Genomic DNA, 13236 nt, shown 5'->3' with positions numbered 1-13236 from the left:
GACATTACGAGTCCCGGTTAGATATTTTCATAGAAAGTGAAATAAAAATATTATAAAATAAAATACTAAAAACACAAGTAAAAACACATCCAAAGAATAAAGTAAATAATAATGCAAATGGGTCTCACATTTCATTATCACACACTCCAATTATTACACACTCAAACATTTCTTAAAACCCGCACTCAACTCAACCGGGACTCCTAACGCCGGACGGAGGGAGTATTGTGATTACAAAGTATTTAGAAGCCACGTATGGTGGATGTAGTTGGATTTTGTCACTGATAAAAAAAAATTCAATAATTATTTAAGTTCGTGATATTATATATTAATATCAAAGTTTGTCAAAAAATAAATAAATATTGTGAAAAATTTCATGATATTAGTCAACAATATCAAGTGACGGGTGTAGGATTTTGACGACGGAGATCCAATCCATTGGTAACTACTATAGGGTAATTTTTTTTGCTGCCATAGCCGAAAGTTGCGAGGAGATGAGTAATGAGATAGAAATAAAAGGTGAGCCATAATTTTATATATATTAATTTTATAATAAAATATAGTGGAATATGGAGGGTATTACAAAAGATAATAAAAGTGAAGTGGGAAACTAATAAGGGAACGTCCCAAAAATGAAAAAAAAATTAAGTGGAAGAGATGGAGTATTATTCTTCAAAATACCACTCCATGTCTATATTAGGCACATTAAAAATATTAAAAAATTAAAAGTAATATTATAAGAAGACAATACCATCATTTGCATGTTAATATGATTATTTCTATGATTTCATATCAAGTGATAGATGTATTATTTTGTTGATAATTCTGTTTCTAATTTTGCTATAGAGTTACAATTTTTATTTCCGTTATACTATGAAATTTATTAGTAAATCAATGCATATGGTGTTACTCTTTTAACTCATGTGCTAATTGAAAAAGATCCCTAGCAAAACATCAAATCTCCATCCGATTTACGGAGTCAGATATATCAAATTATAGAATCTAATTATACTATACAAATGGGTAACAGATTGTCTAAAATGGAAAATTAATACTCGTCCTACTTTCTACTTTACAACCTACAATATTATCCTTGCATATTTAATACTAATACAACCATTATTGCAAAGATTTTTAACTCGAATTGCTACATTTGGGGTTAAAAAGCATGACTGATTCTGCTCATCAGTCTGCAAACAGGTTTAGGATTTTATAAATAGGCTCGTGATTTTCAATATTGTATCCTTTGATTTCTTCATTTTATCCTGTGGTAATTTGGGTCTCCGAATTTAAAAGTATTGGTTATATAAATACGGTTATATTAAGTGTAACATAAAATTTGTCATGCCAATATTTTGACCTAATTAATCCCTATATTCCCTCTGTCCGTGACTAAATGTCTCATATTTGATCGGCACGAATTTTAAGAAATTGTTTAACTTTATGTAGTAAATTGGGTTATAAAGTTAATGGAATGTGGTGCCTACTTTATATATTGGTTTTGTGATAAAAATGTGAGTAGAATGAATTAGTGGAATGTAAGGTCCACTTACCAAATATAGTAAAAGTGAAATCGGACATTTATTGGCGGACATAAAAAAAAAAGAAATATGAGATATTTAATGGCGGATTGAGGGAGTAAATATTAAGGATGTGTTTGGTTCATTTGTTAGCATTTCTTGACCAAATGTGGTTAGCATAAATTGAGTGAATTTTAGAGCACTTTATACAAATATAAATATACAAATATAAAATGAGCACAACACGTTAATAAATGTTCCTAAAATTACAATTGATTGCACGAGTGAGTGCAGCGTCGAAGACAGCAATCCCACGGGTCTAAACTAAGTTTTGTAGTATAAAATTTTAATTCAAAGTAAACTACAAACAAAAACATAGATAAATGATCGATAATTGGATAATTCACAAGAAAATAAGGGGATGACTAAATCACACAAAACACCTCAGCTTTCACTTCTTCATTCAGTTCTATGCCAATAAGGACTAAAGAATTATTCAACTATGTATAATTCCATCGAATTAGGAATGAGAAGATATCTATGATTATTTCTATGGTTTTATATGAGACGATAGCTGTATTTATATTAACAATTTTATTTCTATTTTGGTAAGAGAGTTACATTTTTTATTTCCACGCGTTACGGTTATACTATAGTAGTATATGGTCTTACTATTTTAACCAGCCTTAGTTTAGAAAAACATCAATACATTAATCTCCACCCCATTTACAGCTTCAGGTATATCAATTTATAGAATCTAATTTTACTACACAAATGAGTAATAGATCGTTTAAAATGGAAGATTAATTAATTATCACTTTCTACTTTACACCCTGCAAAATTGCAGTAATAATACAATCATTATTGAAAAGATTTTTAACCCGAATTGCATTATTTCCAATTTTCCATGTAACACCTCATAGCTCACATATATATAAACTATCATATACTACACTATTAATCTGCATATATAATATAGCAACTAAAAAATGACTTGTGTAGCAACCAATAATCAGAATGCCAACAATAATCAGAATGGCAACAACAATGAGGAAGGGGTAATAGTTTTGGGTGTTTATATTCATTGTGAAGGCTGCGCAAAAGAAGTGCTCAACCATCTTCGTGGATTTCAAGGTTTGTTGCTACAAATTAATTACAAATATAGTTAGAATTTGGATTTAGAAAATGTACTATAATTTGATAATACTGCAGATGTGGAAGGGGTGGAAATTGATGCCAGGAATCATAAAGTTAGAGTGAAGGGAGCAAATGCAGATCCCATCAAAGTTAGTGAGAGATTGAGGATAAAAAGTGGGAAGCATGTTGAATTGATTTCTCCCCAAAAACAAGACAAGAAGGCCTGAGGTAATAATTTTCTCAAACATAAAACTACACCACATGAGTAGTGGCGGATCCAAAATAATAGATGGTGGGCTGGGTTAGTAGGATTTGGGCTTTAACTTTAACTACCAAAACAATGAGTATATAAGGCCCAAAATATAAGCAGCTCTCGGTTCAAATTTTTATTGAGCCTCGCCTCGCTCCAAAATAGTATAGGGGTTAAAAAGCATGACTGATTCTGCTCATCAGTCTGCAAACAGGTTTAGGATTTTATAAATAGGCTTGTAATTTTCAATATTGTATACTTTGGTTTCTTTCATTTTATCCAATCAAAGAGTGTCTACTCTTGGTTTTATCTTTACTACGTTTCACGTAGTGTAGTGTGTGATTCGTAATATTCTAGTTATCAAACGAATTTTCATCTTCATTTGTAGCATCATCCGCAATCCAAATTAAATATTAAGAGTATGGGTTCGTTGCCTGTAGATCGTTCAAGCCGAAAAGCTTCGTTTGCAATAGCCGTGATTCGACTCAACCTATTCAGCTTCCTTTCGATTTTTCATGACGTACTCTAATAATATTAAGAACAAGCAATCAGAAAAAATCAATCAACACTATTATATTTTGTTGTTAAAAGAAACATACCACTACTATTTATCAACATTCACTTGTGAGTAATAAACAAAAAAAAAGTTATAAAATGTAGTATAAGAAAAATAATTCATAGTATCATCAGGATATGTGAGTGTATAAATAACATGGGATACTTGCCAAAGTTCTTCACATCTACAAGGTACGAAGCGAGACGAGACTCCAATTCCATAGACAAAGTTACCTTATTTATTTCCATTTTTTAATACAGTATTTTAACTGTTTGATGATTACGAATAAAAAGTTACTCGTTTTTAAATAGCCGTAGGCGGCTTTCATATTTTCATCTATATAAAATTTGAACTTAATGTAGTAGTAATATTTCCATCTTCATTTTAGCGTTTAGCCTCATCCACAATCCAAATTAAATATTAAGACTCTAGGTTAGTTGTCTGTGTTCGTTTTAGCCGAAAAGCTTCGTTTGCAATAGCCGTGATTCGAGTCAAAATATTCAGTTTCCATTCGATTCTTCATGACCTACTTTGATATAAAGAACAAGCAATCAGGAAATATCAATCACCACTATTTTATTTGTTGTTTAAAAAACACATCCATCAACATTCACTTAATTGTGAGTGTTAAACAAAAAAGAAAGTTATAAAATGTACAAGAAAAATGATTCTTAGAATGTCATCAGTATATGTGAGTACATAAACAAATTCCACAAAATGTTAGTACTATTAATAACTGAGTCAATAAAGCAAAAGGCTAGACCTTTCATTATGATCGCATCAAAGTTATATAGAAAATACAAAAGAAATTGCACAAGTAATGCAGATATGAACTACAATCATCAAGAAAACATCAAGGAATTATACTTTCTTGGTTATTTGATCCCAATTTAACATCTATAGTCTTGAAAGACAAATAGTCAATAAACATTACTTCGTCCATCCATCCACAAAAAAGTATATATGATCATAATGGCAGTATTTGTCGGTCACAAAAAACACATCCAACCAACAAGAAAACAAATTGGTAGAATATCATGAGGATATATGATACAAGTCTGGACACATGCTGGAATAAGTGAGAGTTTAGAGTTTGAATAAGATAAGTTGTTATTGCTCAATTGAAATGATGGAAACAACAAGATTTTTTTACAATGGAAAAACAAACCTAATCCTATGTGGTTCGACTCTCGTAATCTGATCCGGGAAAGAACCACAAAGAAAACCCGGATGGAAATAAATAACCGACTCGATAACAAGACGCGAAATAGAGTGGATGTGTTGGAGCTGATGTAGGTGGCTCGTGGTGAGTCGGGAGGTGCGCTGGAGAGCCTTATTATTAATATGAGAGTACATGAACAAAATCAAGTTTGTCGCCTGTGCTATTTTTCCATATCAGTTTAAATGTATCCATATTATTATTAGTACTATTTCAGATGCAAGATGTTGTTGGAAACATGAAACAAAGTAAATGAACGTACGTAAGATAAGGAGGATTTCCAAAATAAAATAGTGTGATTTGATCATACAGATATGGGATGATATCAAATTATCTCAAGTCTTAATTAAATTAGTGTCATTTCTATCAATGAGAATGACTTAGATAATAGAATGATAGAGAGAGAATGATCGTAAAATTGCTACCATGCATAGAGAAAAGTTACCTTAAATTGGTCGAAGAAATTCGAGACTAAAGGAGAGATGGGAATAAGGTTAGGACTCCAATTTCATTGATAAATAATTTCCTTTTTTTTTCTATTTAACTATTTGAAGATTAAATAAAACAGTTACTACAGTACTAGTGCTAGCCGTCTAGCCGTAGGTTGCCTTCCAATTTTCATCTAATAAAATTTGAACTTATAATAATGTACTCCATCCGTTAATATTTTGTTTTAGTTATGTGATTTTTTTATAATTAAAGTGAAAGTTGGATAGAAAAATCTAATTATTTTATGATTTCGTTTGAAAAAATAATTTACTCAACTGTGATTATTTTTGTATCTTATAATTATGATGGAGATGAAATGCATTAGCCTTAGATTATGAAAGGAAAAGCAGACTGCTTTAGATTAATTACATAATAAATTAGTAACACAAGGTGGGCTGGGTTAGTAGGATTTGGGCTTTAATTTATATAGCCCAAAATAGTAAGTCCAATCAAAATAAATTAGAAGCAGCTCTATCTTTGCATTCAGCCATGCCTATTCTTTTTACCAATCTGTTTCTGTTTCTTTCTTCATAATAATGCTGCCTATTTAGATTTGTATGCTACTTGATTTTGGATTTGGACCATAATTTTGGCGTTTGATCGTTATGAAGATGACAATCGTGTTTGTTACAAATAAGCTTATGTAAAAAATTCCCTTATCCGTATGATATTTCATATTTAGAAGCTTTTTTAGGATATTTTTGACAAATTGGAGATCCATTTCAACTTCGCAAACGAATTTCCATCTTCATTTGTAGCATCATCGGCAGTCCAAATTAAATACTATTATGGGTTTGGGTTCGTTGTTCGTGGATCGTTCAAGCCAAAAAGCTTTGTTTGCAATAGCCGTGACTTTCCGTTTGATTCTCCGTACTGTAATAATCAATTATTACTACAACAAAGTTAAGAACAATAAAATCAGAAAAAGATCAATCAACACTATTTTATACATAATGAAAAGTATATGTATCAATAATCAATTATATTCTGTTGTAAAAAAAAATACATCCATCAACATTCACTTGTGAGTATATATTAAACGAAAAAAGAAGTTACAAAATGTGCAAGAAAAATAATTCATAGAACATCATCCGGATATTATTGAGTACATACACAAATTCCACAAAATGTTACTATTAATAATTGAGCCAATAAAAGCAAAAGTCTTGGGACTTTCATTATGTATGCATCAAAGTTATATAGAAAATACAAAAGAAATTGCACAAGTAATGCACATATGAACTACAATCAAGGAATTATACGTTCTTGGTTATTTCTGATCTCTGTTTATCTATCTTGAAAGAACAAAAAGTCAATATACATTACTTCCTTTATCCACAATCATAATGGCAGTATTTGTGGGTAAAAAAAACACACATCCAACCAACATAGCGGAATAAGAGAGAGTTTAGAGTTTTAAAAAGATAAGCTGTTATTGCTCAATTGAAATAATGGATACAACAAGACTCTTTTATAATGGAAACATAAACCTAATATGTGGTTCGACTCTCGTAATCTGATCCAGGAAAGAACCACAAAGAAAACCCGGATGGAAACAAATAACCGACTCGATAACAAGACACAACATAGAGCGGATGTGTTGGAGCTGATGTAGGTGACTCGTGGTGAGTCGGGAGGTGCGCTGGAGAGCCTTATTATTAACACGAGAGTACATAAACAAAATCAAGAGAGTTTTATGGAGTATCAATTGAGTCAATAAATGCGAATAAGTAAATGTAGAGAGCCTTCACCAAGAATCAAACTTTTGTTATCATCTGAAAAAGAAATAGCACAATGTCAATATGGTATATGGAATAGCATTTAGTTATATTGTATATGATGTATAGAATGTATGCTCACAAATTGATTACCTTTGCTTCAACCCTCTTTTATCGACCACTGCTTATTCTTTGTAGACGTGGTCCATTTCAATTTTCTTATTGACAAATGGCCCATAATCTTCTTCATTTACTCTCTCCATGAATTCTCTTGGCATTTTCCAGATAGACATGTGTCGAAAAGTGGAGATGGATCTCAAACCATCTGGAAGCTTCTCCAAATTGGGGCATTCCTGAATATCCAAGAAAGTAAGTTTTGGCATTGCTCCTTCTTCTGCTTCCCATACCTTTAAATCGTGCAATTTCCATAATTGAAGTCTCTGGAGTCGTGGAAATGAATTTGAGTGGCAAGTTAATGTTTCTTCCATCTCGGCGTCATCTAACCATAGGTGTTGCAACATGGGATACTTGCCAAAGTCCTTCACATCTACCTTAACCTTGCATTTTCTAAGGGTCAACATTACTAAATTCTGACACATCTCTGGTTTGTAGTATGGAAAACTGCTACCCAAATTGCATTCCCGTATCTCCAAACTGACCAACGAAGGAGACATCAACCCGTGATTCAAAACCTCTCTACCTTTCTCCGAACTGAAATCACATGAGCGAACTGAAAGCCAACTCTCACGTAATTGGCTGTTTTTGTTGTTCAATACAATTAACAGGCTATCCACATCACAAACTTCAACACACATGTTCTGTAGACTAATCAATGTAGGGATATCTGCAATGCAAGTTGTCTCACTGCTGATCTCACCTAACGTCTCCAACTCTTGTAGCCCACCTAGTCTTAGTTTCTCCCCTCCAATCACTTTTATTTTGGGATTGAGTAACAGATGCTTTAGTCTTTTCATCTTCCATATCACATTTGGCAATCTAATAGCAACATCGGGTAATACTCGCAAATCTAAGATCTGCAGGTATGGCAGGCTGCATATAGACTTTGGTAGCTCTCTCACATTAGAATACACCAAACTCAAGTATCTCAAATGAATTAGTTCCCCCACCTTGCTTGGTAATTCCCCCCCTTCAAACTCACAACCTTCTACCACAAATATCCTCAAGTATTGCGACATCTTAAAGTTAACTATACTCTCTTTGAAACCCATGGTTGATATAGAATAATAGTCTTTTGGTAGAACAATAAAAGATCTAAGACCTCTAACTTCCTTTAAACAATCTATACTTGGGTAACTACCGCGTTCATAACTGATGGCTATTCGAGCTGGTAAAAGAATGTCGGGTAGATATTTGGAAGCATCAATGCGCATCAGAAACTGTTCCTTTTCTGCTTTAGAAGAACATAGATCATGCATTAAATCATGAAGCCTGCACCAAGCAAACTTCCTAAGTGGAGTGTAGGGGTCAGCTTCATCATGCAGTTGAACCATACACCTCATTCCAAGTTCTATTAGATATCTTTGAGCCACATCTCTTAGAGTCTCATTAGCTTCTTTATCTTGGTAGGAAATGAAGCCTTCCGCCATCCACAATAAATACAGTTTCTCTGCTTCAATCATGTGATCCTCAGGAAAACATGCTAAATAGAGGAAGCATGGTTTCAAGTAATAAGGTAGAGCATCGTAACTCAACTCCAACACCTGATTTACTTTATCGTATTTTCCAACACCTTTTCCATGCTTCAAATGTGATTCCATGTTCAGATTTACCTCTATCCATTGTGTGTGTACTTTATTGCGCAAAATCCCTCCAATAACACAAACTGATAGTGGTAACCCTTCACACTTTGATACAATTTTTCTTCCAATATCTTCAAATGATTTTAAATCCGGGTCATCTGCCACAATATACAAAATAAGATGAGGCATATTATTTAAGTTAATCTTAGTAGGATACAAAATAACAATAAGAATAAAATTTAATAGTACTCTAGAGAAATTTCTAGTCCTACCCAGCCTTACAAATTAAGAACCGTCAAAAAGAAATGTAAAAATAGTTCATTAGATTTTATTTATATTTTCCTCGGCTTGAACTCGGCACCTCATACAATAATGTGTACACTTGTTGCCGATAGGACAAAGGCTTTGGACGTTTCATTAGGCTATTTCAATTATAATAATTTGCTTACTCCTCATGTTACCTAAGGCTTGGATTATACAAACTCTAAGTATCAAACTATGTATGTTTAAGGGAAGATATTTCTCTAAAATCATAAATTTTAGCGGGCATTTTCCATAAATTTAAAAGTTGATCGTAAAAATAACCAATTTAAATAGTGCATTAGATTTTATATTTATCTCCCTCATTTTATTGATTCATATAAATCAATATCACTCTCTATTACATTATTAATTAATAGTATAAATATTTCTCTACCCTAAAAAGCTACTCTTTTATTTGTTTGGATCAGTTTTTTTATGTTCAGATTTCAGTTTTTTTTATTTTTTGATACGTCTTGATTTGGTCAAAAAAATTAATCCAAAACCGAATGTTCACATCTACTTGTAATTATCCTCTAAATTTCTAACAAAATCATGATACATCAACCAGCCAAATATATTCAAAAATGCAATATTCATATAGTTAAAACTTCTGACCTGGAGAAATATCGGCTACTTTTTGAAGTAAAGTCCAACCTTGGTCTTTTGTTAGAAATTCCAGCCTGTGAGGTTCGGATTGTTGATTAGCAATATCCTCATTACGAGTGGTGAGAATGACATCACAATTCACCGGAAAAGCTTGCCTTATGATCTCCCAGTGATCATCTTCCCAAATATCATCTATCACCACCAGACATTTCCTCTCCTTCAAAAAACTTTGAATTCTTGTGACCAAATCCTCAACTTCCAAGACATCAACGTTTATGTCTTTGTCAAGTTGTTTCAAAATCTTGCCGAAAACGGCCTTATGTTGAAACTGTTGGGTGATGCAAACCCATGCTCGGGCATAAGATTGGAGGTCTGTGTGGTTGTAAACCTTTCTGGCGAGAGAAGATTTTCCGAGACCACCCATGCCAAATATCTTCACTACTCGTCTCCTTCTGGTTTCATCCTTCACCTTGGAGACCAAAAGCTGGATGTCTTTCTCCATGCCCACAAAATCATGCTCAACCTCATGAGCATACGTCTGTCTCAACAGACGCTCATCTTCCTGTTTCGAATGAGATGATGAGCCTTGTCGATCCAACTCTGATTCTAACTTTTTAGTGAGGTCGGCCAGGGCAGATATTATGCCGCGAGCCTCATTCCCAACCTCGTGGACACTGATGCACTCACACATGATGCAAATGTACCTTTTGAATTTATCCTTGAGGCTCCTCCGCCCTTCTTCCCTTTTGGACTCAACTTCAACCGCATACGTTTCAAGCAGATTCTCAGCTTTGAAAGCCAAATCTTTGAGTTGGGAAATGTAAAGCTTTAGAGTTGGAGAATCGCGTCTCTCTCTGTCAGCTCTCATCATCAAGGCATGGATGCTTCTCAGATCTGCTTTGACTTTCTCAACATCACCGCTCACACTAACCAGAAACTTAGTTTCTTCAACCAGCAAATCACGAAGGATTTCCAGAGAAGCATTTGCAACAAATTCTGCCATTCTACACAAATGCTTCACAGCAATACAGAGATTTTCAAAGTAGAGAAAAGAAGAACACCCAATTAAAGCAGATGGAATTTTTTGATAAGGAAGGAAGCTCACTATACTTGCCTTGTGTAGTATAGATCCTACTTTTAGTCATTGGAGTTTGCTTTATTCTTTTGCTTTAATAATGTTTGGAAGTTTGCTTTATTCTTTAGTAATGTTTAGGGATTTAATTTATTCTTCAAGAGCCTACACCAATTCACGAAGGATTTCCAAAGACTTATTTGCATCACCAAATCACGCATTCTGCCATTCTACTTTTTTTCTCTCTCTATCTCTTCCCCTTTTCTTTTTTTTTTTTTTTCCTGCTTTTGATCAGTAAATTAACACTGCGAAGACCAACATACACTTAAGAGCATCCACAATAGGGTGGATATCCCAGCGGACTAGTAGGACTAGCCAAAAACACCTCATATCACGTTACTGGAATATCCCACTGCACCGCCACATCACTAGAACATCCCACGATAAGCACTAGGACTAGCACTAGGATATCTCAACAAACAAAATCACAAATTCATAAATACGGAATTAAAATTTCGACATGAATACGGGAAAAATGCAACCATTTCATATAAATTAAAAAAAACATACATAATTTAAAAAAAAATACATAGTTCACGAAAAAAAAAACCATCCCAGAGCTTTGACACACGCGTCCCCCCTCTCACTCCTCGTCGTCCCCTTGGCCAGACCCGGCGGCATCGTAGTCCCCCAGAGGCTCCCCCTCGTCGTCCCCTTTCACATTTCAGAGTATGCACAGGCACAATCCGATCCAACAATAAGTATGTATAGTAGTAAGACTTATCTAATGCAATGCACGACTGTCGGTCATCTTAGTCCCGAGTACTGTTCTTAATCCACTCCAAATACTGGAGATTGCCACCGGTTATGGGCAAGGAAATCACTTCAGGCACGCTGTGGAAGAACATAGGAAACGAAAATTAAGAATACTGATTATAAATAGTGATGTGTGGCTTTTGAAAATTATGCTCAAGTCTTAACTAGCTAGTGTCATTTCTATCAATGAGAATGACTAGATAATAGAATGATAGAGAGAGAATGATCGTAAAAATGCCACCATAGAGAAAAGTTACCTTAGGTTATGTAACACATCACTTTTTCGAACCCTAATTTTTCGAGTCATAAAATTTTTGCATTAAATGCTTTTAATACTATGAAGTATGTGGAATAATTAATGGGTGAATTAATTGCATGGTTTTCCTTGTGACCTAATTGCGATTTGGAGTTGAGATTGATTTGAATAATCAAATCTATTGAGTATATGACGTGACGGTTGAATAGTCAAAGATGTGGAATTTATGACGTGGCCGTTGAAAGGTCAAGGTGTTGAGAATATGAGGTGAAATTAGAATGGTGGATTTTGTGACATAATTATGTGAATATTTTAATGCGGGGTGAAATAATATTGTGGTAAATAATTTCCTAAGGGATGAGTGAGATTAAATGGAGCATCATTATTTCATTGGAATTTTCGACCACTTTTATTTTTTGGAAATGAATTCTATTTTTCTTGGATTTAATTATTTGCTTGGGATAATTATCCAAATTAAATCCAAAGTCCAATTATTTCTTATTTTAAGGACAAGCTTGATTTTCATATGAGGTTTATTATAATCGAAAATGAATGTGAAACAGTATCATCAGCTCAAAGGTAATCGGGAAATGAATAAAAAGGATATTTCTTGAATGAATCCAAGATAAACTGCTGTAGAACATAGAATGTGATGTGCAGGTTACAACTAATAAACTTTAATTATATGCTAACAAAACGAAATTGCTATGAAATCTAGCTCAAATCGGAAGAGATGGCGGAAAGAGAGAATGATCCGAAAATGCCACCATAGTACCTTATTGTCGTCGAAGAATGTTGATTTGGTGCAGTGTAGCGAAAGAGCGTAGAGAAGGGAATAAACATATGGACACCATCCTTCTACTAGGCAAAATGATACTCCCACCATTTCAAAATAATATGAAAAATATGAATAATTGATACGTAATAGAATTAAAATAAATTAATAAAATAAGAAAGAGGAGAAGAATAATTATTTAAAATAATTTTAGTATATATTTTTATGAAACAGACGGAAATGGAAAGTGCATATGTTTTGATGGAACGGAGAGAGTAATTATTGTAGTGGCAAAAGATTAAAATAAATGAGAAAATTATATACTGAAACATAATTTCGAAGTGAAAAAGAAATTAAGTTATAAAATGCACAAGAAAAATAATTCATTGAATAATATCAGTATATGTGAATACATAAACAAATTCCACAAAATGTTACTATTAATAATTGAGCCAATAAAAGCAAAAGTCTAGAGATTTCATTATGTATGCATTAAAGTTATACAGAAATTACACAAGAAATACAATCATCAAGGATTTATACGTTTTTGGTTATTTGATTATTTCAAATCTCTGTTTAACATCTATATCTATATTGAAAGAACAAAAAGTCAAATAAACATTACTTCACCCATCAACAAAAAGTATACTAGTAGTATATGACAATAGCAGTATTTATGGGTCACAAAAACACATCCAATCAACTAGAAAACAAATTGGTAGAATATCACGAGGATATATGATACAAGAGAGTTTCGAG

The 13236-nt window shown here is 33.2% G+C and overlaps 1 protein-coding gene across 1 annotated transcript; it reads right to left on the bottom strand.

Moving 5' to 3' along the window:
• Nucleotides 1-6568: 6568 nt before the first annotated feature.
• On the bottom strand, nt 6569-10611 carry LOC148927019 (disease resistance protein RPP8-like). The gene is made up of 3 exons (XM_089057302.1): nt 9568-10611; nt 7043-8807; nt 6569-6946 (listed from the first exon to the last, which is right to left on the bottom strand). Exons 1-2 carry the CDS (start codon nt 10559-10561, stop codon nt 7075-7077), a joined length of 2727 nt encoding a protein of 908 aa, XP_088913428.1. The 5' UTR covers nt 10562-10611; the 3' UTR covers nt 6569-6946; nt 7043-7074.
• Nucleotides 10612-13236: the final 2625 nt, after the last annotated feature.

This window comes from Salvia hispanica, chromosome 4 (genome assembly GCF_029641045.1).
Source record: "Salvia hispanica isolate PSC_SH4W2 chromosome 4, Shi_PSC_v1, whole genome shotgun sequence".
NCBI classification, from domain to species: Eukaryota; Viridiplantae; Streptophyta; class Magnoliopsida; order Lamiales; family Lamiaceae; genus Salvia; species Salvia hispanica.
Note: the sequence above shows the minus strand (reverse complement) of the source record. Positions and strands in the feature narration are given on the sequence as shown.

Coding starts and splice junctions, on each gene's coding strand:
- LOC148927019 (XM_089057302.1), bottom strand. CDS start 10,561: ATGGCAGAATTTGTTGCAAATGCTTCTCTGGAAATCCTTCGTGATTTG. Junction 8,808..9,567: donor AGTAGCCGATATTTCTCCAG/GTCAGAAGTTTT, acceptor ATATTGTGGCAG/ATGACCCGGATTTAAAATCA.